Source organism: Chelmon rostratus, chromosome 20 (genome assembly GCF_017976325.1).
Source record: "Chelmon rostratus isolate fCheRos1 chromosome 20, fCheRos1.pri, whole genome shotgun sequence".
In the NCBI taxonomy this organism is placed as follows: Eukaryota; Metazoa; Chordata; class Actinopteri; order Chaetodontiformes; family Chaetodontidae; genus Chelmon; species Chelmon rostratus.
The window spans coordinates 11,070,132-11,097,463 of record NC_055677.1 but is presented as its reverse complement, the minus strand read 5'-3'; the positions used below and the strand labels follow the sequence as shown (position 1 = coordinate 11,097,463).

General features: G+C 45.3%; 1 protein-coding gene across 1 annotated transcript in view; it reads right to left on the bottom strand.

Moving 5' to 3' along the window:
• Positions 1-27,332, bottom strand: part of prex2 (phosphatidylinositol-3,4,5-trisphosphate-dependent Rac exchange factor 2) — an 84,370-nt gene that overhangs the window by 15,198 nt on the left and 41,840 nt on the right. Inside the window, exons 18-36 of the mRNA XM_041961037.1 lie at positions 27,087-27,235; positions 26,916-27,001; positions 24,500-24,636; positions 22,828-22,945; positions 22,027-22,211; positions 19,957-20,118; positions 18,226-18,448; positions 17,931-18,138; positions 14,461-14,640; positions 14,157-14,251; positions 13,575-13,657; positions 12,803-12,893; positions 10,764-10,892; positions 9,749-9,790; positions 8,404-8,501; positions 8,146-8,292; positions 5,121-5,223; positions 4,890-5,033; positions 4,634-4,748 (exon numbers count right to left, since the gene is read on the bottom strand). Of these exons, the coding sequence (XP_041816971.1) occupies positions 4,634-4,748; positions 4,890-5,033; positions 5,121-5,223; positions 8,146-8,292; positions 8,404-8,501; positions 9,749-9,790; positions 10,764-10,892; positions 12,803-12,893; positions 13,575-13,657; positions 14,157-14,251; positions 14,461-14,640; positions 17,931-18,138; positions 18,226-18,448; positions 19,957-20,118; positions 22,027-22,211; positions 22,828-22,945; positions 24,500-24,636; positions 26,916-27,001; positions 27,087-27,235 (2,495 nt within the window). The remainder of the gene's footprint in view (positions 1-4,633; positions 4,749-4,889; positions 5,034-5,120; positions 5,224-8,145; positions 8,293-8,403; positions 8,502-9,748; positions 9,791-10,763; positions 10,893-12,802; positions 12,894-13,574; positions 13,658-14,156; positions 14,252-14,460; positions 14,641-17,930; positions 18,139-18,225; positions 18,449-19,956; positions 20,119-22,026; positions 22,212-22,827; positions 22,946-24,499; positions 24,637-26,915; positions 27,002-27,086; positions 27,236-27,332) is intronic.

The window sequence follows — 27,332 nt, the reverse complement described above, 5'->3', positions numbered from 1 at the left end:
CCCTCACAGGTTACTGTTAACGCCTGCAACAGGATACTGTATGGACACGATGCACATAGCGAATAACGTGCAGTAAGTGCCGGACTTTCTCTTTTATTGTTTCACAACTCTGCATACACCATGCTCCTTTAATCAATAGCGAGGGAGCATGCAAGGGGATAACCTGACTCCCTCCTGAAACGTCCTGTCAATAAGGGCAAAAATGAGATGAAACCACAAGCCTGCAATAATCTCTCGCTTTGAATAAAACATTTGCAGACTGTTCAGGTTCTCCCCTCTCCACTCTGCCCTCTTCAACTAACCCTCCCTTGCATACTCGCCTACTCGACCCATCATCCTCAGCCCTCTGCCGAAATCCCCTCCGTCTTTCCATCCCGCTCTGGTGATCTATATTCCCCTTTCAATTTCCCCTCTTCCATTCCGACTGTGTCCTAAAGGAAAAGATTTCTTCTGTTCCAAGCATTTTATTTCCTCCCTTTTTCAGATGTTATTTCTCCCCACTAGAGAGGAGACAATTGAACGCATTCGAATGCATATCTCACAATTTGTGACAGAAAAATGAGAGACAATTACTTTATCCCCTCGATTAAGCTCAGAAATGTCTTCCTGCTTGTGCATGATGCATGATTCTGTCTAAATGCACACGTCAGCTGAGATGGTTTATGAAAGCTTGAAAACGTGTGTGCGTGCTCTGGCTCTATACGCCACTGACTCCCATGGCACCAGCCATGTGCTTGTAATTTGGCCTGTGAGTTTATGTTTTGCAGAAGACTTGAATGAGTTTGTGTGCACGGTGCGTTGTCATTTACCGCTCTGAGAGCGGACAATGCCCACAGTGCAACTTCCTTCCCTGTTAATTTAATCTCAGTACTAGCATTTGTAATAATAATAACAGTACTTTATTCATATAGCACCGTTCATCTGAGAATTGCAGCCCAAAGTGCTCTACAACAAAGAAATCACATGCACCAAGTACATCGCATAAAAACAGGGACAGAAAATTAATGTATAATAAAATGTATAATAAGATGGAGAAAAAATTAAACCCACTTAGATAAAATTCAGGATGAAAACATCAAAGGTCTCCACACTCTCCTTATTCCTTTACTACAGCGGCAGTCAGCAATTTGAGGCTTAATAGGCAAGAAGTCAATTTTTTTTACAGTATTTTTCCTCTTGTGCACACTCTACCAATCGCCGCCTCTGAAGCAAACAAACACAACAGAGCCCCCCAACTTCCCTCCGGACAAGGATTCAGCACCGGTCTTGATTAACCGAAATAAGCCCATTTCAGCCTACCCTAGAACGTCTTCCCACGGGTTTAACCTCACTGTGGGTATTATCTGTGGCTCAGCCAGAAGCTGCCCCGATATGAACCACCCGATTTTGGAGCTGTGGGGGGGTTTAAAAAAAACATGCACCACAGTCTTTTATAAAGAGAATGCATGACATACGATGGAAAATAAAACCCACTGAATAATAGCAATATAATGGAGTTGGAAATAGAGTACATAGAATGCATAAAATCAGGTAACCAGGTGACATTTTAAGAGAAGTTCAGTGGTGCTTAAGCCAGGCAAAGCGCTGGCGTTCCAGTTGTAAATGATAATGCTAAATTTGCATCCTCGTCACTTTTACTTCTCCCCACATGCAATGTCGATGGATAAAAAAAGCCTGAATGCTCCTATGCATATGTGGCTCTGAGGTGTAACGCCAGCGTGTTTGCAGGAAACCTCTCAAGTATCTCGACCCTGCAGTTCATTTAGTTCAGTATCGCGTGAGCCGTTTCTGTCTGTCAGTCAGCCTCTGGCTCCGGCCCACAGTGTGGGTTTAACCCAACACTGCCGTGGCCGAGCTCCAAGGATAACGAGGTGCCTGAGGTTGGAACGCAGCAATAGAGAGGGGAGTGACATCACAGGCTGGTCTGTGGTCAGCCGAAAGACACATGGCAAAAGAAAACTGGTAATATTACAGAGAGAGAGACACTGTACTCACTGACTGTTGTAAACCAGCACGGAAGATTTCCTTTACTACGATCGATACCAGGGAATAGTGCGGGTGGGAGCAGTATGGGTAATGTTCACTGTATTATTCCATGTGCACATGCTCATGACATTCCAGTTGTCAGCTGTGCTCAAACGGTGGAACGGCGATGAAATATGACATTCCAGCCATTGTTATACAACAAATAGGAATAATTGTGATTAGGTGATTGTGCAACAATTGTGACGGGCTTATCAGCAACTATTCTGACAACTGTTGTCACTGTATTGATTATGCAGAAGAATGGCGTCTGCCAGTGTTACATTACATGTTATATTATTGAACTATTTTACTGATGCATTAATGTGTAAGTAGAATTTTACTGTTCAAAGTGGAGCCAATTACAATGGGTATTTTATATTCTAATGATGCATCATATTTTACAAATGTATCATATATTTTGTCATTTTAATCTGCAATTTAAGATTTCAGATCAATGTAGTTGAGTAAAAAGTGCAGTATTTCCCTCTTATTTGTAGTTAAGCACAGTACTTAGTTATATTCCACCACTGTCAGCCATATGCTTTGTACTGGGCCTTTGCTTTATATGAGATATCCACTATTTCTGTAAAGTCCTGCCATCTTTTTAACCTAGAAAAAAGATGACTCTTACTTGCATGGAGAATCGTTCCTTAGCGCAGTACATATGTCAACTCAACACCAACTGATCCACCCACTGTACTACAGTACATACACAGGTGGAGACCAGAAAACTGTGTGGAGCTGACTGGATGGAGACTGACAGACAACAGGTAGGGAGTCTCTTTAATAGCTTAACTCCAGTTGGAGTTTTGAAGCACGCTGCCTTCCCACCTCTTTACCCAGCACCCTTCATGCTCTCCACATCACCAGCCTGTCAGCACACATATGCTCCGTGTTACTGCTGGAGTCTCTACTGTCAATGCAATTGGGCTCTTTCTGCACAGGTCAAACTGCAGAGAAACGTACAGTACACGTGCTACGCACAAAACACCGGCTGTTCTCAATCACATGGCTGACTACGTGTACGATGTGAATTGTGAAAAATTATGAAGATAATTTCATGTTATAAGGAGCTGCAGGCACCCTCACACGAGTGCGCACATAATATACCATCTCTCCCTGTGGGTCTTAATTCGATGACATTTCAGAGACTGATTGTGAAGTCCTTACTGCAGTCTGCAAACAAGGACTCAATAAAATTAAATGAAAGAGATACCACAGAATGCCAACGCTCCGCTATTAAAAGGTTGTGGAGTCCCAGAAGATCCAGCAGACAATGTCATCACAGAAAGAGATAGAGAGAGAGGGACAGTTGGAAAGGTCTGTGCGAAAAGAGATGAAATGACCCGCCACAATGTGGGATCCACGACGGCGCTTTGGGAAATCCGACACTCACAGAAATGAACGCTTGAGATTCTGTTCACACGTCGAGCTAAACACTACGAACAAATTAAAAGCTCTCCGCGGAAAGCAGTCCCAGCAAATTAATGTTTTTGTCGAGGAGGATCTGCACTGATGTGACACATGACTGCTCGAGCTGTAAATCACCCCCCACCCCAGACCCCGGCCCCTCCAACCCACCCAAAGCAGATTGTCCCTAAATAACAAGACGAAGTTTTGCTGTGAGCTCTGCTATGCATTTAATTATCCACACAATCGTCAGCAGATGTTTAGTCGAGGCCGTCGTGTCGACCACTGTGCCTCCCAGGTATTCAGTGAGGGAAGGCGCTCTGGCCGGGCTTCAAACGCCTCTCCAAGACTGTGGCGGATTCTCTTTAGATGGTATCAGTCTTTCGCGTTTAATCTTGATATTACAGTATCTGTAGTAAACTGGCAACTGAGCAGGCATCAAACTCAGATCTGTGATAACAGTGTCCAATTAATAGACCTCAAGAGGATCAGTGTGCTTCTATAAATCTCTCCTGCTCTCAGCTTGCAAATAGAGCCGCACTAACACCAATATAATACATTTTGCAAAAGCCAGACCTCATTTAATTACACAGTCTCTAACATTTTCTAAAGTATGAATTTTTAATGGGCCTTGTGCATTCACAGACACTCGCATCCTTTTACACACAGCTGCTTTAGACTTTCAGTCTCTCAAATCACAAGGTGGCATCTAATATGAAACCACATTGATATTCAGAGCGCACACTGCACAGGTCTGACACTCTCTCATACATTCAGGAGATTAAATAAAGCCGAGCCTTTATTTTCAACTCCCAGAAGTGTCCGTTTCTTCCTATCTGTTTCCACCTCATTAAATTATCCACGCCTGACCAATCACAGAGGGTCTCGGGTGTGCGGCAAACCAATGGGATGTGAGGTAACTGAGTGCAGCAGCTGTACAGAAGCACTACATCAGCGCCGGTGACACGCTGGGCACCCTCATCCAATCACGGCTGCCCCTGCTGTGTGTGTGTTCGCAACCAATCATAAAACATTCCCGCTGCGTTCCTCTCAGCCAATCACCTTGAGGCCCTGCTGGGCTTTGAGAGTCAAGCCCGACCGAATGGGAGGTTGTCTTGATTTATATTAGATAAAAAAAGAGGCCAAATGAGACAGAACATGAAGTAATATCTCTGTGTATGTGTCGTGTATAACATACCTCAGTCTCTTGTAGTACTGTTTGACCTTATCCAAAGAAGCAGCATTGATTTGGGCCTGGTATTCCTCCACTGACACGTTGTCTCTGTAGTAGTAACCCTCCATACTCTCCAGCGCTACAGAGGGATCAAACCAAAGAGCGAAAGATAAAGTGATAAAGGCACTGTAAACATACTCCTATTTGCATTCCGCTCATCTATAAAGCGGCTTTCATCTCTGCGCTACATGCTGATTTACACTTCCCCCACTCACTATACCTTGGGTGAAGAGCACTGGGTAGAGCTTGACGCCTCCTCCGTTTCTCAGCCTGTGAGGCAGCTGGGAGAAGTAGAAACTCTCCAGGTAGAAGCAAACCTTCAAGGTCTGACGGGTGCCCTCCACCTGGTATGACACGGGCATGTCTGCGGAGAGGAGAGGAGACGTATTGAAGAGCACTATTCAAAGCTCAGTCTTGTTTTCCACAAGTGCAAAAGTCTCAGGGTACGCACTGGCCACCAGCGGCTCGCCTTCAAATTGCTGGAAGTAGAATGTGACTTTCTCCAGGTCAATTAGGGCCACCTGAGTGTCCTCCAGCATGGCCTGCTCATCAGTCTGAAGAGAGAGAAAAGATAGCATACTGGTAAGAGGAAGCGTAGCTGCGCAACTTCATCAGTTTTACACATCAAAGACTGTTTACAGGTCTTGGGGAGTACTTTTAAAATGAAAGGTGTGCATTATGCAGAAAGGGCCCTTCTTACAGCTTAATTGCAGCCAAGAAACACAAGTTCTGGAAGAAAAAGGAGGTTCCCACAGTCAAGCAGTGGCTTAATGAGATGATCAATACCCTGCACCTCGACAGAGGAAGGTTCTTCTTGAGATTCTTGCAAGATTCTGCTGCACTTCTTTTAAAATGCTGTATTTTATTTGATTTCATGCATTCTTTGTATTCTGTTTTACCTTGATTTTATACTATTATTCAGTGGTTTTATCTATATTTGTCTGTCTTTATCTTATGTCATACATTGTGTTTATGTTCATCTTATATTTACTATTCTTATATTTTATATAAATTTTTTAAGCATTGTTTTTATTATTATTACGATCATAGAATTAACTTTCACAGTTTAACAAGATCTTGCAGCCTCTTACTAATCACTTGAATTTCATGAAAATTAAACATATCTGAGGATTGGCAGAAAGGCTCATTTCACAGTGTGATGTTATCATATAAATATCACTATTGGATTATTTCTGTTGCAATAATATGCATTTAGCATTTTAATTTTGTATATCGAGGTGGAGTATATTGTAGCTACTTGTTTCTACTTAAATTGTTTGGTAGATGATAAAATGCACTAGATTTAATCAGCTCTTTAGTTCAGTGTGTGCTTTTGTACAGAGACCTCGCTCTGCAAACGGGAAACGAACAAAGAAGATCGGTCCAAGCCACGCAACAATATTCCAGTCAATCAGCAACAGGTGGCGTTCGTGCTCACACACAGGGCAAGAGGAAGGGGAGATGTGGGGAGGCACAGGGATGGTAAATCTGGCAGGTCTTTCACACCTCACCTTTACGCAACGTAACATGCAAATATTCAACTAAAGTAGCTCAAGGGCTTGAGCAAATGTAGCTAGTTACTTGCATCTCCATGTGTGTGTGTGTGTGTGTGCGTTCTTTGTTCTTTGTTAAGAAAAAAAAAAACTTCACCATTGTGCTTATATTGTGACGAGATGCTGATCTGAACAACTGGCTTGTGTTTGCATGCATGACAGCCTGTGTACGCTTAAGTCTCTGTCTGTTTTTATGCTTACTGTGTTTGTTTACGTCTGTGTGTGTATGTGTGTACTTGTGTGTGTTTCCTTTTCAGACATGTACTCCACATCCTCACACACACACACACACACATCTGCTCGTGGCCACAGCGATGGTGGCGCGAACAGTTCGAGTTGATACGCTGTGCACTCCTCCGTCATCCCCCTCTCTTTCTCCTTTCTGTCTCCACTTCCAGTCATCCACCACATGCAGAGGGATAACCAGAGCAGCACTGAAAGAGGATTAGGGCCCTTTTCTAAAGACACATTCGAGATGGCCCGACATGTGACAGAGGGGTACCCGCTGCCCTGCCAAGTGAAGCCTGCTGCATGTGGGCAAGTTTATCTTACAGGGCGTCACTTGAACACACTCCCCGCCACCACACACACACACACACATTCAGCATACACAAAAACCCAAACACACATCCACAAGCATCCCCAATTCGCCTCATGCCGCCTTTCATGTGATGCCCTAAAAAAGGAGCGTGCTGAGATTTCGCTGGAATCACCTGCAGGTACAGAGACCCTGTTTTGTTCCACAGGGACACTTGAAAGGGGGATGTCTTGAGAACTAAAAGGGGAAGAGAGAGACAGCACGGCGGGAGGAAGAAGGGAAGGCAGCAGCCATTTCTGAAGACCTGACGTAAGACGCCAAAAAACACTTTTAAAGCACTTCCTGTGTTTTCTAATTCCCAGTGAAGAGGACGGAAATAGAAACTAAATCTAAATACCTCATCCCAATAAAAAAAAATGTTTTTCTTTGTGGTTGATGATTCAAAATGCAGAGAAGAATCATTAGAGGAAATATATTACAGTCCTTTTGCTGCTCAGCCTTGAGCTTCGATTTCTCCACCACGGTGATAAAACGAGGGAAAGGTTAATATGGATGTCTGCGGGGTCACAGCGTGTGCTTAGCTCAATTTCAGCAATCCACAGCTCATAACGAACTCCTCTCTATGGTCTTTTCACTGGACTGACTTAAAATCTACGCAGGATTTTAAATATCAACATTTTTTGTGTCCATGTGGTTGTTGGCTATTGGCGGACAACAGCTCCAGCTTAAACAGCGACTATCCAGATGATGCTGTTTGCTATTTGAGTAGCGCATGAGGGAGAGAGGTGGGCTGTGGGATCTGGCTCTGCGAATCAGACCACATCCCGACACAGTCACTGTGGGCAGACTGTGCATTAAGCTCAGCATATTTTAGTCTTTGCTGTTTTTTTGTAAGCAGCCTGGCAGTGGCGTCTTGACTGATGATCTTGAAAACAAGTAAATGGTGGATCCCATTGTGCTTGCTTAGCTAATGTATAGATCACCATCACACTGATTCAGAGAGATGAACAACACTGCTGAATGTTGCAGAACTCATGTCTTGCACGCTTATGTTAGCATAATTAATATATTTATTTTTGTACCCAGTGATTCATATTGTTTGCTCATTATACCGTATGTATTCTAGCTTTATATCAGAATGAGACTGTTAGTCATGGTGGTACACAAGGAAAATATGCAGCAATACATTAATAAAAATAAATCTCTGTATGCCTAAAGCAAATACATGTATATTGTTTGTATGTTCTGCATGTGCACAGCTACAAGATTAGTCAGTTTAGAACAAATCCACATGGTTTTGTGTGCATAAACAGAAAGCAACTTCCTGTCTTTAGAGTGTTCGTCAAAGCGGATTAACTGAGAGCTGAGGATGGTCTGGTGCTCACCAGATTGGGGGAGAGGAGGGACTGGAAGTGGAAGAGCAGCCCAGCGCTGGCGATCTGCTCCAGCCAACGGCGGCTGGCTTCCTGGGCCTCCTGAAGGTCCTGGGGGTCCTGGCCATCCTGGTCCGGCTCCCTGCCTACACTGTGGAACTGAGAGTGGGCACAATAGAGCTAAGCGGCGAGCTGAATGGAAGAATCAAACCAAAAAATATATGTATTTTTCAATTTCCAATTCCAAAAGGAGATGTATGCATAATTTACCTGGTTGAGGACTGCCAGCAGGTGCTCTGAGAAGGCGCACACAGCTGCAACGAGAGACTGACAGAACACCATATCTCGACGCAACTGGATCTCTGAGTCTAGAGGGGAAAGACGGTGTTTAAAAAAAAATCAGTCAAAGAGAGTGAGAGGAATCCTCATAAAGAGATGAAGATGATGAAGTGTGTGAAGATTAAAAGCAGAGGTGTAAAGCGGTGAGGTAAAATACTGAAGAAATGGAGTGACAGAAATTAGTCTGTTACGGTAATCAAACACACTTTTTAGGTCTATGCTGTAGTCATTTTTAAGCTGGTTACAAAAAAATCTTGGCCGCCTTTTTTTTTTTTTTACAAAAATCTGCTGGGTATTAAATATTGTATCAGAAAAAAAATGAGCGCAAATGACAGGTGTGCCCAAGTGGAAAATAATTGGCTGCTATAATTTCCTGAGAAATAGGGCCCCTGAAAAAGTTCAGCAATCCACCGAGTTAAAAATGAGTTCATGCACCCATCCAAAATGAATAATGTGTCATGAGCAGTGACTGCAAACTCTTTGACACTCTTAGCCAATCCCACCACAACCTCAGAAGAAAAAAATCTACCCCCTTCTCTACCTTCTCTTACGAATTCAAAACCCCTGGAGGTATGCAAAGCAACATAACACCTAATTCCTTCGGCATAGTTTCTCTAAAGGAGGTGGCATCTGAGTTTAGCTGAGCTGTTAGCCTCGATTGATATGGACCGGCATGCATAGTATTGTATATGTATTGGTGCTGTGGAAGCATAATAAATGCATAGTAACAGTAACAGAACAGGTCATACACAATGAGGGTGCATTCACTGTATGTTAAGGGTTAATGTCCCCCTTTTTCCATAAAAACAAAGTAGCTCATGTCAATATTAAAACCTCTGTGTCCTCATTAAAACATGAAACTGTCAGAGTGACTTTTCATCTTTTCTTCTCAACTGGTGCTAATTCAATGTCTCATAAATTCTACTCATGCATATTTAGGAAATGTGCGTCAGGCCATTCTCAGTGCCTTTATAGAGCGCGAACAGAGCTCAAACTATACCATTGTGCTTTCAAGTATTCTATTACATCAAGTAACGCCTGCGTATAAACAGTAGAGATTACGTTCTGAAATTACTGCAGATGTTTTAATCAACTTTTCACTGTTCTTTCTTGTTTATTTAGCTCTCTAGCTGTGTTTTTCTTTTCCTTCTTCAGATGCTTCACCAGCGCAGGATGCTATGTTTCTAAAGAGTATGCTTTTATTCATTGCACAAAATGTATTCAGTGCTGTATTTTGCATTTATGTGTGTGTGTGCGGGAGGAGAGTAGGACAAACCTGTATACTGTAACAAGACCAGCAGCAGCCGCGTCTTCACCTCTGAAAAAAAAAAACACGACAAATAAAAGCAGTCCAGTGAGGCAGGGAACAACCTTTTATCAACTCCCAAAGAGCTTTCTCCTGTAGTATGACCTATACTATATACTCAACCCCTTAAAGTCATAAATAGGACGAAGCTGTATAACTCCTCTGCTCCATCCCTGCTCCACAGCTGTTTATCTTCGCATATAAGAAAAAAATCATAAAAAAACAGCCACAGGCAAAGATAATAACATAAATCCATATTTGTTTATAGTCATATCAGAGCCGCGGGAAGCTTGGCAGGGCGCCGCAGTGCATGAAAAAGCCATCATGTGGAGAGGTAGAAAAAAAAAAGTGGTGTACACAGGCCAAGCTGCACATTAATATAACTCTGCTTATTTGTACTCTCTCAGTTGTGACCGCCGGCTCACCTTTCCCAGGAGTGTCATGTGGCCGGCCTTCGGTCTGGGCTCTTTGCATCTCAGCGTGTTTGCATGGGCTGTGTCTGTATGTACATATGCTGTGTGTCCGTGTGCGTCCGCCTGTTCAATCTGCGCTCCAACAAACACAAAACCACACACTCCCGTTGCGAGAAAATGAGGCTTAACTCCCCGTGTGGATTAAAAAAAGGTCTCACAGTGTGCAGCCCTTCGATTCTTCAACCTGCTAGTTTTCCGCTCCAGCTCTGCAGCTGCAATTTATACATCCCAGGATGGTTTTAGGTTTAAAGTTTGAAGAGAGCAGCGCAGTTAGGAACTGCCTGTACCCACACAACTTAAACAGGAGCTATTACTGCATCTAATAAACATGATGAGGCGCACGGGAGAATTGGTCAATTTAATGCACGTTGCCTCCCAAGGCTGGCGTGTTTTTTTAACAAGTACTGTACATGCACACAAACCTTAGGCCCCAGTCAATATAGGAACATGAATATGTGTGTGCGTGTTTGTGTGTGTGTGTGTGTGGGGGGGGGATTCAGGCACACACTGACCCTCAACATATTTAGCGATGGTTTGTGTGAGGGTCTGAACGCTGCCGGGCAGGTTCCACGGGTCCTGCTTGACGTGGAGACGCAGCTTTTTGGTGCAGTTCACCTTGGGCTCCATCTCCTGCTGAAACTCTGACAGAAACACACACAGACACGCACAGAGAATTAAAATGGATTTATATGACAAACTGCCTCGGATACCATCAAAGGATAATAAACAGATCTGATTATTTCATTCCCCCTCTGATGCATCTTCCTTAATCATCTTCACAACCTCCTCTTTTCTCTTTCCTCTCTCTCTTCTCCGCCCCTCCTTCTCCCTGACTCTCCAGTCAATTCTCCTCACAGATGTTTACTGGCAACATAAAACATCCGTTACTGTATTTCTCTTCACGCCCCCGCTACTCTTCATGTGTCTCTCTTCACATTGGCCTCATTCGCTTCCTCTGATTGAAATGATAAAAAATGATAGGTCAGGCAGACCATTCACCGGGCAACATCCCTCCTATTTTATCAGCACATCCCACAGGCCACTAGTGTTAGAATCTACAATCTGATCTAACTTGCCTTTGCACTGGCGAAACGTGAGCGTAAATGAGAAAGGCTTGTAATGAAGTTTACTTTGGAGACCAATGAAGAGATCTGGGAGAGAGGGGTGGCTGTTTTAACAGAGGCTTTAAGGGGGTTTGGAGTGTGTGTTTGTGGGATCAGATGCAGGAATGCTCCACTTGCTAGATAATCCTATTTGCTACGTTATCAACCACACACATTAGTGGAGTGGAGATGGATCAGCTCTGATCAAGGCCTCCACGTCCCTCCTGAGGGCATTTATGCATACAAGCGCACGCACGCACGCACACACACACACACACACACACCAAGTAACGACAGACCTATTTTCAGTTCAAGCATATCTGCGCTCACTTGAAGACTGCGATGAGAGGGGAGTCTGCGTGCCAAATGGGTCGGGGTGTTTGGAAACGATACTTATCCAAACCTACAGAATAACTGGGTGATGTGCTCTTTGGCTTTCAACGCTCATCACACTCCATTAATGTCACGTTCAAGGACATAAAATGAGCGAACTTGCTTCATATCAGAGCTTATTAAAGCCTCACGCAGTAAAACACAGGCCACCGGGAAGCAAAACACAGTTATCGTCTTTGCAAAGTCTGGGAAGTTGCGCCATAAGAGAAGAAAGAAAACAATTGTTGCTTTTGAGCGTTTCTTTCTATCTAATCTTCAAAACGGGCTGAGTCATCTGAGCTCCACAGATCACATAAGCGTTATATTTGTAGCGGGAGATGATAAGGACACGTTTAGCCCCTTCCAGCAACGTTTCCTACATTTTCCTGTGAGAGATAAAATGCAACAATAGCGTGGTTTAAACACAGAGGCCAAGATGAGGTTAGGTGGCACATAAACAACACAGCAAAAAAAACGAAATGATCAGATAAGACACGAGCACAAGAGCTGCTGCAGGGTCACATTTTCCATTGACTGCTAAGTAGCACTACAATAACCGTAAAGTGGAGATGAGTGTGCAACTAAGTGGTGCTGTGTCAACAGTTTGAAGTGCTTCAGAGTGAAGGGCAGTGGGACAGCTGGAGGGGAAAAGAAATGAAAAGAGAAAATGGATGGATTTTTTTTTTTTTTAAGGAGCTGGAATCCACCTACAGCGCAATCACACCACACACACGTGACACAACAGGAAGTTGCAGCCCCTATGCGCAGGTGGCGGCTACAATGTTTTCAGCGTGTGCTGTGTTTTCTCTCAGTGCTGGCTGGGCTTGGGGGGTTTCTTCCAGTATCATCTTTCCTCATTCGGGCCCACTGTGCAGCCCAGCCCGCCTCAGGAAGCAGAGCTACACCATCAAACAAAAAAAAACACGCCTCCATACTGCTACAGAAGATAGTGAGATACCTTGTGAGGAAACTAAGACAGAGAGAATCAATATTACTTTTACATTTCCTGTGTTGGAGTATGAGATGCACTGTCCAAAAAAGAGATCAGTGTTTGAGAGCCAGTCTCGCTTTTTTACCTTGCAATCCTCTTCCAGGTGTGAAGCACTTGGTCTGCTCGAATGCCCGAGCCACCACCGCTCCTCTCAGCATGCTGGTGATGGAGTCCACCTGAGGAAAGCACAAAGGTCGAGTCGGTGCGCTTACATGATACAGTTTCCCACCAGAACGAGACTGAAAGCATGCGAAGGGAAGCAAAAACTGCTGCCCAAACATAACCGACACCTGCTTCTTTCAATCTCTCTCTCTCTCTCATACACACACACACACACACAATCCCACAGAGCCCCAATGAATACAATTTGCTATGCAGTATGCAAAGAGTGCCGGGGAAACTGCTCTACGATATAACAAATGACAGGAAGCAGCCCAGAAGTGCAGAGACAGCAAAGCATACTTTTTTCTGCCGTCCAGTGTCGATTGAGACATCCTCATAGGGCTTCTCGTGGGTGTTGTATCCATTTGTGTGTGTGTCTGCGTGTGTGTGTGGATAGTGCGTGTAATCAGACATGGTCAACCTTTCCTACAAAGGTCCCAGAAAGGTCAGGGGTCAGCTATCACAACTTGCTCTTTCTAAAGAAAACACTGAATTTCTATTCTCCACACATGAATGTTTAAATAAATACTTGACCTTTAACATTAAGTTGGGCATGAAACTGGCCTTTTTCAACATGATTGTTGGTAAAAATCAAATCAGAACTGTTTGCAATCACTTGCACAATAACATTAGGCAACACAACAAAAATGTAAGAGAGAGTTTCATCGACCTGCACAGGTGTTTAGCTGACTCACCTGGCTAAACAGATGTTCCAGAAAGCTGTGAAGTTTCTTCTGCTTGTCGTGGGACAGCCACACACTGGAGGGCATCTCATCTCCTGCAGAGGCATGGTTACAGCTCGTCAGCATTAGTCCACTAAACTACTGCATTACACACCTGCACCTCCAAACTCTTAGCCGTTAGGATGAAGAAAAAGACACCTGATGTCACATAGAGCTGCAGTGTGTGTGTGTGTGTGTGTGTGTGTGTGTGTGTGTGTGTGTGTGTGAGGGAAAGGATATTTGACAGGATGCACAGATGAGTAAGACGTTAATAAGAAATCCAGATGAGCTGTGTGACCAAACGCCTGTCACATCCAATTAAATTCAACTTCATGCTTTTTTTGTTCTCAGGCAGTCAGATTGGAATCATCACACATCAATTATGCGACTATTCTGCAACACTGAGGCTGATCAGAGTTGTGGATTTGTGACGCGCGGATGGAAAAATTGATTTTTTTGTTGTTGTTGTTAATTGTCACATGGGCACAGTGTACCCAGAGAAGAAGTTCACTAATGCGTGATGTGTGTGGTGTCCGCTGTGTTGCGTTCGCGTACCTGAGTCCATCTCGTCGCTGTGGACGTAGGAACTACAGTGGCTGCTGCAGATGCTGGTGAAGGAGGCGATGGAGTTTCTGTTGCTGTTACAGTCACTGAGAAGAAACAAGGAGATAAACATGAAGTAAAGACTTATCTTACTGTACAGTATTTGTACTCATTCAAAGCTTACTATTACTATAATGCAGCAGCGTGCTATGCCATTGAATTATGGTTCTTTTTCCATTTCACTTCTAAAAATGTTTCTACTTCTTTGAGCTCTCTTTGAAACCTCTCACATAACCACATTTCACTTTGATTTTACCTGTAGGAGTCTCGGTTGCTGATTGTGTCGTGTCCGGAGTCCTCCTGCTCGTCCCCCGCCACGTTAAAACACACTTTCTTCCCGTTCCGCTCCCCCTTCTCCCCCTCGCTCTCCGCCGATATGAAGCTCTCCGGGGTCCTTGCCTCGGTCGCTGGAGGGTGTGTGATGGAGGATAAAAGGCTGACGGAGAGAAGGAGGAAAAGAAGAGAGGAGGGGGTTACTTACAGCTTCGACATTCACCCAAAAGGAACACTTGAGACACCGCGGGGTAAAAACAGCTTCTTTGATCAGACTAATGCGACACAGGAAGCTCTTAGATGTGTCCCAGCACTGTAACATATTGACCTGTACATCCAGTACGTGAGGCATGCGCGTGGGCTCAGACAGCTGAGCGAGAGGGCCAAACAAAACCACAACCTGCGTGCGCTTGGCTTCCGCACGACAGCTTCAGACGCTCAGGGATCCACATCCCATCAGCGGGCTCAAACGTGCGGCGGCGTACAGCTGTGTCAACATGCTGCAAGTCCGCTGCAAAGATCAGCTCTCACCGTTAGCGCCGGCCTGCATCGTATCAGACGACTATCAGAGGAGCAGGAGGAGGCCGGCCAGGATATTTTCACAGTTGCAGCAACACATGGTGGCATTTAGAGCCATATTCTAATAAATGCTAGGCTTGGACTTTTTTTGATCTCCCCCCCTACACACACACACACACGCACACACACTCTGACACGCGATGTCTGTTTACATTCAAGCCTTATTTTAATTTGTGTCCGCTTACATTTTCCATTGTGTCATAACATCGGCCTTAAGGACATTTGAAAGGAGGCAGTGGGGAGGCGTGAAGTAAACAACCTGTCCTCCTCATGCTACCCAAATGCATCTCAGATTTTTATGCCTCTTTAGGCTTTTAAACACCTCTCCTTTCCCCTCCATTCCTCCCTCTCTATTGACCCCCTTTTCTAGCCATTCACAGGCTGACTGGGCCACAGAGATGCCCTCATTATGGTCCACTCCAGGAGCCGCCACAATGCCCCTCCAAAGCAGAGTGGCATTCCATCGCCATGGAGAAGCTCTCCTGGCTCTGTGATTGGCTGTTGGTTAATAAAGAAGTGAGCGCAGTTTGGGGCCTCCGGGGCGCAAACTATCGGAGGGAGTGAGGGAGAATAAGGACCGGATCAGAGACGGGGCTTCAAGAGAGAAAAGACGAGACGAGAGCAGGCCAAAGTACGCCACTGCTTATCTCGAGCAATCGGGAAGATCTCTTAACCTCTCACAGGAAGCTCTTTAACCCACTTCGACACATTAAACCATTAGACATCAGTCGCCTTCATCACAGCCATAAGTGAATCTGCATTACAAAGACATTTCCATGCGCTAATCCATATGAAGGTAACCGTATAGCAGTGAAACTGCCTCTATTCAGGATGCTAATAATAATGTCCACAGAGAAAATATGCGAGAACGGAGGAGGAAAGTGGGGTTGGTGGGTATTTTATCCAGGAAGGGAGGAGGTCCTGATATAAAGCGCGCCACGGGGCACGTCCATACACAGCTGCGACCCCTCGTCCGTGGCCCCCGAGACAAAGGGTTACAGGTCGCTGCCTCAAAATGGATTCCTCCAGAATCAGCCAAGAAATTATGTAACATCGGTCTACGTTTGGCTCTTTTCCTTTTCCTCAATTACTGGAGGATATTTCTAATCTCCGCTGAATGTATGTACACTTCCTCTTTTGACTTTGGGATGGAAACTAAGGGGGTGGGGGCCATATGGCCACTTCAGTTCATTATCGCATCATTATAAACAGGTGCTGTCGAAGTTAGTCACAACCAGCAAAGAAAGAGAAAGAGAGCGGAGAGTGTGTGCGTTTGTGTGCAGACAGACGAGAAGGAAGCGAGACACAGAGGAGGCCGGAAAGGACGAAGAGGCACAGAGAGACTTGGACAAAAGCAGCAGAGCAAGGAGAGAAAGGGCAGGTGTGTGCAAACAAAACAAGTGCTACTGACCCCAGACCGGTCAACGAACAGGTTAATAGGCAAACTGATCTAATGAAGAGCTCAGGAGGGTTGAACACACCCACGGAGGTCAGAGCAAAGCGCCGCAAATATGAGCAACATAAGTTCCACTGCTGTGAAACGCTCGTGCCCACCCACGCGGCTCACTCCTAACGAGCCCCTGAAGTGTGTGCGCGTGCGTGGGCCTGCATGTTTAAACAGATAGCTTATGGTAAAGGTCACCGTCCCCTCGCAAGCCGCGTCTCGCACCATTTGAAAGCGCGTGGACGTGGCCACGCTAATTGGCAGCGACGGGAGCGTGACAGAAATTTGTCCAGATGCAGTCATTAAGAGCCCTGCTGCGGACACGAGTCGTTATTACCACGGTTAGGTGACAGCTTCGCTCCATCTAGTGACTTTTAATGTCATTCTCCGAATTCTGCTGCCTTTGCTGAGGAGACTTCTAATGACCAAATCAATCAAATGATCGTCTAAAGATTCATAACACATACATCTATTGTAGCCAGCTGCCCAACGATAATTACCAACTTTTGCAGGGGGAATCTGGTACGATGAGTATTTCAGATGTTTTACATATGTTTGTAACCTACAAATAAGCCTGTGTGTATGTGTTGGTGTGCTGCTGTGCACTGCACATGCATACAGTATATCAGCAGTCCATTGTTGCTGAACGGCATTTCCAGAGGGCACCTGGCCCAATCACACACCCTCCACTTCATTGAGATTGTATTTCCTGTTTGGCGGCGGGGGAGGTCGAGCTGCAGCAGCGTTTCCCATTTCCTTTCCGTAGCCTCGCGCGCCTCCAAACAATGAACCCGGCGACCACGGCGAACACAGAGCGGCCAGCCAGGAAACACTGATCTGAGACACGCATACCGTACCAGGTTTAAAATCCCAAGCAGAAATGAAGCATGAGCATACTTTTGCTCACATATGGTGGAGAAACCGACTTGGTAAAATTGTTTTTCTTCGTCCTTCACTTTCTCTCTCTCTCTCACACACACTCACACACACACACACAGGTGCTAGAGTAATGACCGAAATGTATGCCCGCCCAGCGCCAGACGCAGCACACAGACTAAGCAGACTGCTGAAGTTTCAGCTTGTCGTATGAGGCAATCTGGTTTCTAAGGACATTTCCAATCAAGTCGAACAGGATCAGCGGGAGAGGTCTCGTTCCATCATAAACAAAAAGTGATATGAAAAAAAGATCAATTTCTCCCTTTGTTTCGCAATTTGTGTGCAACATGTTGGAATAGATTAATCTCAAACTCGAGCCGAACACTGCGTCTCACATGGGAACGATTTGGAGGCGGTTTGTGCACAAGAGAAAAAAGTATACATGTTACTTGTGAGTGTGTGTGTGTGTGTGTGTGTGTTTATGTTAGCAACTGCAGAGGCGGCACAGGTACAGATGTTGTATACACTGGAAGCATGCACATACAGTCACTCACTCGTGAATGTGGCCGCCGTGTGTCTCCATCTCCGTGACAACTGTGGTGAGTTTGTAGAGGAGTTTCTGGTAAGCATCCAGGGTGAGCAGGTCTTCCTCTCGGAGCAGGAAGCGGAGGCCGTGGCCCTCCGTCCTGCCCAGGCTATGACCCGACGGCGCAGCCATAGTGGTGATAGTGTGCTGGACGTTAACCATGGGGTTCAGCTTACCTGAGACAACGCAAACATGCCAGTAAAAAAGCCAAGAACGTCACAGGGTATTCAGACGCATCAGTATCCGACTGTGTGCTTACTCACCCTGCTCTGTGCTGCCGCGTCCTCCCTTCTCCAGCGTGTTCTTCCTGTTGTCCAGCTGCACACCAAAGGCGCTGCCCAGAGAGGTGGTGGTCTTGGGGTAGGACACCTCCATCACGTTGATATGACAGTTTGTAGGGCAGAAGTCGCTGCTGTGGAGGGGGGACACCTTCGCTTTGGCCTGCTTAAAGGTGGGCCACGCTCTGTTCTTCAGCACCCGAGCAAACTGCCCAAAAAAGAAGAAAAAGAGAGATATAGGTGATGTCGAGATAGAATGTCTTTATGTTTTCTTTACCGTGGTTGGTCTCATTTGTGAGAAATATGGGTTCAGATCTTATTGCATGATACATCCTATCCCATAGAAATTGTATAGGACATCTAACTCCAGCCACCCCTGCTGTGCTACAAGATCTCCATGTAAAACAAAAACACACAGGGATCCTGAAACACCGCTTGGATCCAATCGAGTTGATACAGAATATCACAAACACATTTTTTCATTGCAACATTTGGTTGCACTTTCCTTGAACCCTCCATCACAGGGCCTGCATCCCGTCTTGGATGTTACACAGCAGACACCGCGAGCCACACGCTCATTTTTGTTTTTTTTTTAGCAACTCGGGCTGTCAAGCAACATAAGCATAACATAATGTATATGTCAACCAAGGAACTTAAACCAAACACGCCTTCTTGGTTATCTCAGATAGCTGCAGCATGAAGTGAGATGATGCGCTCCAGATGGACCGTGAGCCTGAGGCCGAGGGGTCTCACCACGTCTCTCTTGAGGCTTGCGGACTCTCACTTCCAGCCCTCAGGTTAACATCTCCCCTTATATCACTCTCTGTTCTGTCTCTTGATGTCAGTTCCCTCTCTCTCCTCTCATTCTTCTACTTTCGCCCCCACCTCCTTTCTCTCTAGGGGTCTGAGAAGGAATGCTCCAGTGCAGGAGGGGATCTTACACAACAAACGTCCTGGCTGTGGCTGCGCAGGGCTATTTATAAGTGACTGGTAATTAATCCAAGGCTCCACTCTAATGTTGAGTCAGATCTTTTCCTTCTGCCCTCTCACGCACAGTTGCACGCACCGGGATGTTTGGCCTATAGACATGCTTACAGATGTGAGTGAGAAGCGATGAAAATACTTTGGCTCAGTCAGCAACCAGCTGTAACCTAATTATAAACAAGGCGGCAGACTATACTACACATTGCACACATATTCAGAAATTCACTGACAAGTTTGCGAGACAGTGACGTCTTGGCTAAATGTTTCATCTTCACTGTCTGGTCAGTGACAAGAGTTCAGCGCAGCAGCCTTCGCACTTGTTAGCAGAGCCCCACTGGTTTGGTGCCCTCCGGCGCGTGGACGGCAGCGCAGCGAGGAAAACAAGCAGCCATCAGTGGCTTCTTAGTGCATTTTCAGTACGTTTTCCTCACTCGGGTCCTTGTGGGAGGCCACCATAAAAGTTCTATCCCAGTGCATCTGAGTTGAATTGGTTCAGCAGGATTTCCACTCTTTAGGACAAACACCACAGTGCGGAACCACAGTAAAAGCTATGTATAAGTGGTATTTCTACACCAGCTGCATCCTGCTTCTATTCATGTCAGTCTACAGAGAATTACAGAAGACCATTTTCATGGTTCCGAGCAGTGTAAAAATATACATATGCAGCTCATGGTGGAGAGGCACTGATGGCGGGCCTGTTTGTTTGTCATCGGAGCAGCGCAGCATAGTTACCTTTCTGTAGTTGGTGATACGCCGGTTGATGTGCTCCACCCTCTCGGCACACATGGCGGTGAAGCGTACCTGCAGCTCCTCGGGGATCACGTCACAGCTGAAGCTCAACCTGCCACACATCTGCACCAGCGTGTCATCATTGCGAGCCAGCGCCTCCAGGATCTGGTCACAGAAACGGCGAGCAAAGGCAGAGAAGATTAACCGATGCGTGAATGCCTCTAAAATCCCTTTCGGCCAGCTAACAGGATGTAAGTGAATGACGAGCTCTTTTTAATGGGAAAACAAAATAAAATTTGGCTTGAGGGCTGATTCCTACACAACATTTCATGAGCAGTTTCACTCGGATATGTAAATCCACAGAGATAAACTCAGAATGTGATGCATACGCTGTGCGTACTATGTATGAAGGATCTGACTTTCCAGATCAGAGATTAGATATGAGGAGGAAGAGAGACACAAATCTTCAAGCCGCCTTAATGAGATGCCCAGTGGAGGAGAGAAAAAAGCAGGGGAGGAAATGTAATAGCAGACTGAAGCACGAGAAAACCCATGCGCCTGACAGCATTAGCAATATTAAAATTCTACATCACACAGATCTCAGAGGACATCCTGAACTGCTGGGGCAGATGTTTATAATAATACTAAAATTACTTTCACTTTGGAGGAATGGGAAACTACTGATAGTCGGGAGGGATATGGCGCATTTTATTTTTATGCATGTCACTGGCTTTCATTTAAGATGATGCTTTTAAGGCTTTAGGAGACAAGGGCTGTAAATCCAGATCAGTTTAAAACATGAACCCAACTTGTGATCTCTGCTTATTTACCATGAACGGGACATGTTGTTCATCATGGACTTTGGCATAACGATGCCGCGAACAGCGTTTGATATTCCACACCAGCGTGTGCAGATCTGTGTCTGAGCGACTCTTCGTTCCTCTGTGCGTCTTAAATCAGTGATGATCATTCTGTGAACATCATCGCTGGGATATAAAAGGCATGCACTTAACACAGCTGGGAACTAACATGACTAAAATAAAGCTGTCGGTTTTAACTAGCGTCAGGACGCTCAATCTACGCAGCAGGAGAGCCGCTGGCCCGATCTGGCTGTGCTGAGGCGTTTAAATGCAAAAAATTACACTGAGGCATTTGTGTGTCGTTTTGAGGGAAAATGCCACAGCAAAGTTCACAGAGGTTTCACACTTGCCCAAACAGCTAACATATAGGAAGAAAAATGACGACCTGTCACGATCATTTTCGAGTTCATCTGCTGCTTTCATGAGAAACCGAAGCAGTTTCATGGTCTGTTTACGTCTCTATTGTACTCGGTTATAAAGCGAGGCCCAGCACTGAGGTGATAAACACAACAGCACTATTCATCACCTAAAAGGTAATAAAACTTTTCCTCCGTCTCTCTTTCTTTTTCTCGCTGTTATCCACAGACAGTAAGCATAATATCAGCCTAAACAATGATGTTTGCCCCATAAATTCTGATAAATGTAATGGCCATTAGCTGATTAGGACATCCCCCTCGGGCTGCACAGGGCCTTAGATCGGGGCCTCTTCCTCCCACTTCCTGTGAATTGTGCAGCTTTATTATAGTTTGCCCAGAGCCACAAAAACCAGCTAGTTCTCTTCTGCAAGAATAGAAGTGATTCATGTGATTAAACAGGAATACAGTGAGGAATATGCCCCATTTAAGCACAATATCAACTGAAATATTAAGGGCATTAAAATTAGATGTTGACACAGCAGCCTTGGACGAGGCAGCACATCACATTTAGGCAGAAGGGCAAATATTTTGTGCTTTAATTAATCAAATTGCCACACAGTGAGCACGGGGCCTTGTTGGTAATTTAGCCTTGCGGCTGGACCAACATCAATGTTTTTAAAAAACGAACGGTCTGAATCCAACATAAATAAACCAGATGTTCAACCAATCAGCCTAAATGTCCAGAATCTTTAACTGATCATACTGTCATTAACCCTGACATAAACATGGATATATCATGGGAAAGGACTGTAATTACATGTATTCCTATTGTTTAGCTAACTGAACAGACAGAATACCTTAGCTGTGAGGCTGAAGAATCCCTTGGGTTCGACCATCTTCTCCAGCACGTGGCACTTGATGCCAGCTGTGCTGTCGTACTCATACATCACTCCGTACTCCAGGTGGACGTTGTCCACTGTGAGGCTGACGTGGTCCTTCTTCCCGTCAATGATGGCTATAGTGTTGAATTTGTCCATCACCTCTGAGATTGCAGAGGAAAAAAACAGACAGTGGTGAAACAGATCCCTGGCGACTTGCACGCAAACATGGCAGCCTGCATGCACAAATCACGAAATCTACGCCCTGAAGGTTTTCCCTGATAAACACCACAAAAAAAGAGCGTTTTCGTCATCACACACTCTGCACTGTAGGAGGCCTCAGACCACCAAAATCTGCAGCTCATTTTGGAGGAAGACCCTCCGCACATGGCTTCCCTCCATCAGCCTCTAAAATTGATGAGCAATTGCGAAAGCATTAGGCTAACCGGCCCTATGCTAAAGCGTTTGACTTAACACGGCAGTAAATCCTGCTCCCGAGCTGTTTGCTATGAAGGCAATAGCTTTCCTGCTTTACTCTCTCAATGGGATCCATAAATTGTAGGGGGAGAATTAACACTTGATGAGCCAGCAGAGGCTAACACAGTCCAGATGAGCCTGTTCGGAGCTGCATCTGACTTGTTAACTGGAGAGGGCGGCGGGGCTCATGTTCCTGCGAACAAGCCTGCGTTACATCCACAGACACCTTGAGTGGAATTTCTTTTCCCCGGTGAGTAATTCTCGTGTAGTTTCTCATGAATGTGTGTGTGTGTGTGTGGTCACCTTCTACTTTGCACTCAAAGCCGTCTCCGTTCTCCTCGGGGGTTGGTTTCTGGTTCGTTTTCTGGTTGTCCTTCTGAGCGCTCTCACTGTTGTTGTACACCCACTTAATAGTATCTTGCTGCACAGGATTACAACAAAGGAATTCACTTAGAAGCGTAATAAAAACATTGTCATATCATAAAAGGCATGAAGAAACAGAATTTTCTGTCTCAAATGATTTAGATTTCGAACTTAAAGAACTAAAGCACTGCATGCATGTTTTCATTGGAATTAACTTCACTGGAACCATTACAGTCACACACGCACACCTCTGTCAACATATCAGTCGATTGCAGCATCTCTCTCATCCTTCCACTCAGACTCTCAGTTAACAGGCAGCATTTTTATTGCTAAAAAGACAGAAGATGAAGAAAAAATACAACTCTGAGCACACAGAACTCTGGCCCTTGAGTGTGTGTGCGTGTACACAAGCTGGGGTTTGGGTTTGATGCAGCATGTTTAGCTGATTCTGCCCAGATATGGTGTGCAGTGTCACAGTTGGGTTGGCAAAGCATACAGCGAAAAGCCTTCACAAACATATGGGAACATGGTGCTTGGTGAGACCGCAAAAGCAAACCCATGCCAATCTCATCAACTCACTCTAGCGTGCCGCACAGCCCTGTGTGTGTGTGTGTCTGTGTATCTGTCTGTTCTCTCCACACCCAAGCCCACAGTGGGTTTTCTGCCAAGGCTGCATGCTGTGCCATGCTCTGCCGCCTGGTCTGTGGTCTTCTAGCGTATAACCGCACGTAGAAAGAGAGAGAGGGCGGTTCCTCTGCGTCCATACTTGATGTAAACCAGATCTCCAGTAGTGTTGGAGCCCTGAAGTGCTTCATTAAGCCTGAAGTCCCAATGGGGCTCAATTATAGTGACACACTACACTAACTCACCCCATGCACGCTCCCTTGGGTTTCTATTTTTTTTACACATTTGTGGCACCTTCAACAGGTGGACTGAGCTTGCTCTCTCCCCCCACGCCGTGTGCTGTCATCTACTCCACCAGGGGGGGAAAAAAAAACGTCTGGTTTATCCTTCATATTTTCCTCCTCCTTCCCCCCGGGGACCTCACCCACGCAGAGCCCCAGCCACCCCCAGACCCTTTCCCACCTCTCTGCAGCCTGCCAGTCTCCCACAGCAGGCCCACCACTGTGAGCCAGGGGTCAGCGCCAGAGGAGCCAAAACTACTATTATTTCTGCGTAATGACCCAAGAGAGGGAAAGAGGGAGTCACAGAGAGAGAGAGAAAGCGAGATGTGAAGGTAAACGGGAGCTAGGAGGCCTGTCTGCTGTGTTTTTTCTCACGGTCCACTAGTCTTTGTTTTCCCCTTTTTTTCTGCTCTTTTTGTGCCTTTTGTGCTTTCATGATCTCCCACACTTCTTCTCCTTCCAGTTTTATTGCATAACTATCAGATCGATCAGAACACAAGTTAAATTATCCTAACTTTCGACTAGTATAGGTCATGGGAAATGAAAGTGTGACCTTCAAATCAAAGCTAATTGCAGAAAAGAATTCATTTTTTTCTTCTTGGGTCAACTCTTTTCTCCTGAAGTAAAACTTTCTGAAAACTGCTGTGTCTAGTTGGGTTTACTGTGCAACCTATTCCCCTTTTCCTCTCCCTCCTCCTCCTCCTCACCTGCGTGGGCCGTCGGAACTTCCTGCACGCGGTGACGTGAGCGATGACGCTGGCGTGGCTCTCCTTGCTTACATTGATGCCGTTCACCTTGATGATGCACTGGCCCGGGTGGAGGCCGGCGATGGCTGCCACCGTGCCTGGCGTGACACGGACACAAGCAAAGAGAAAAAGGAGGGGCATCAGTGGCAGTAACTACAGCACAGTATGTAAAGTTCAGCACGTTATCACGCAGGTGAAAGCAGAATCCGGATGAAACAAACACGGCACGTCCCAAAAAACAGCTGTCACATCTTCCACATCCTGTACACAAAATTGGGTTGAACAACATTCCTTTTTCGTCTTTGTATTTGCAACTTCAGCTTCCTGTTTTGGAAGCTCAGGAGGAGTGTGAGAGAGAGGAGGGAAGTTGTTTATCTGGAGTAGACGAGGGCCTCTCTGAGGGATGTGATTCAGACTGTAAGAGAACTTCAAGGTTTACAGCTATCAGAAGGAAGTGCATGGCAGGCTAAATATTCCTCCTGTTTGTTTTCGTTGCTCCTTAAACACACACCGTGCATACCTCACATTGCAATGTACAGAATCTGTGTCCCTCTCAACAGGAATGTGCAAGAATGACATTAAGCTGTGCTTTCTCTTCTGTCTTGTTCAGAAAGTACAACACTGTACTTCATAACAGAACAGGGAAACAGGCTAGAGTCAACAACAGGACTGATGCAATACGAACTGGACAAGTGTGAACATTCAGTACTCTAATACTCATATGACAGGCTCTCTTCATGTGTGTACATTCAGCACTGTGCGAACTCATCTGAGAAGAGCTTGAATTTATTGGATGTTTATTTATAGGTAAAAGCCCATAGTTTAAGTTCAAGGCATCATAGAATTCCTAACATTTGCTAATTAGCACAAGTACAATTGAGGCTGAGGCCAAACTACTGGACAAGTCTGACCTGCTAGTGGCACTATAGGACAGTGAGGGGATCACCAAAGTCATTCATCATCTGGGGACCATGAATGTCGGTACAAAATTTCAGAGCAACACATCTTATAATTGTTGAGATATTTCAGTCTCAAAAAAAGTGATGGACTGACCTAAAACTGGTGCTACAAATGGCAAAGAAAGGAAAAAGCCTGAAAAAAGACCAATTGATTGCAGAATGATCTTAAACACTGCAAAAACCCAGCTTTCAAAAACAAGGGAAAAAAGCAATAAAATGGGTGAAATGTTATTTAAAATAAGCAAAAATATCTGCCACAACAGAACAGGAACATTTCACAAATCAAGACTTTCAATAGAGGTAAAAGCATCTGATCTCAAAGATCCAGTTTTCGTATCTTTGTCTGGGTACAAAGACTTTGTCAAAAGCAGTTTTGTACTTGTTAGTGTTGATCAAACAGCTTTAGAATTTTGGAAATTCCAGTTTCAAGCATAGTCAGGATCAATAATAGAGTCTCAGCAAGACACTATAATTAAGACAATTAATTAAGACAAATAAGGAGAAAAAAAGCTTGAAACAACTGAAATGCTCAAACATAAAAACTGCCTGGTAAGAAGATATGTCTTGTCAGACAAAAAACAAGCATGTATTGCCTTGATTTAAGATATTCTATCTTACTCATGACTTTTTCTACCTAAATGAATGTGCCTGTTTCCCTGTCTCACGTCTTCCTGTCTCTCTCTCTGTGTCTCTGTCTCTATCACCTGCCGCTGTTGACCTCAGGCACCAGGGGACAGCAGCTGTTATGACAATCCTCGGGATCAGACACCTCCTACATCATCAGCTTTGTCTCAAGGGATCAGAGCATCTACTGAAACACACGGCAGGTTCCCAGGCAACCACATCATCGGGCCGACACATGCGTGTACAAACACACACAGTACAGCCACACACACACCCAGCACATTTCTACCCTGCAATCCCACTTAGATTGCTTAAAGAAAAAAAACAAGATTAAATTCCCCTGAGAACAGCCAGACAAGGCCATGGATTGTTTTTTGATTGGACCCTATCTTGTGCCAGGCCTGATAGCGATGCTACTAAACATGCTGTGTGTGCAGGCGAAAAAGAGCGATGTAAAAATGCTGAGTGCCTCTCCATCAGAGGGACAGAGCTGGTAAGAAAAATGCGAACAGGTACACGGGAACTGCTGCGGTTTGGAAAGTGACTGATAACCAGATTATTCTCAGCTTTGGCAGCACCATTAACCAACCAGCTGAGCCACACAGAGTGCCACATGGAGAGCCACATGGAGAGCATGAGTGGGGAAAATTGGCCTCTTGAAGCCAAGTCACGTGCACCCCCAAGGACTGGAGGGGCAGCTGCTCACCAGCTGTGCCGCAATAACAGAAAGGTGACAGGAGGAATTCTCCTGATGAGGCCAGACAGCTCAAGCTGCAGAGGCGGCGATCCCTTACCTCTCCCAACAGCATGGACCACAGAAGGGCCGAAGCCGCGGATCTGGAAACCCAAGCCATCAGCCGAGTCGGGGATCTTTACCGTCCTGGGGACAGGAGGAGGGAGAGATAGCAAAGCTGTTAAAGATGAAGGACAGCACACATTAGTGGATGTGCATATCTTAGACTTACTCTCTTGGTTTGGTGCTAACCAGCACTCTGAGGGGTCCCTTGCTGTTAAAACACTGCCTGAGGAGGACTTCCACTTCAGAGAAAGGCCTGAGGAACACCAGGTCTCCATTTATGGCAAACAACTTTTTCCCCACCTCCAGGCCAGCCATCTAACAATAGAATATAACAGAATAGATGATGGAAAAGTGTTGAGTCAAGCATCAGGGTTTAATGTGACACAGAAACACAATGGAATGGCATTTTTAG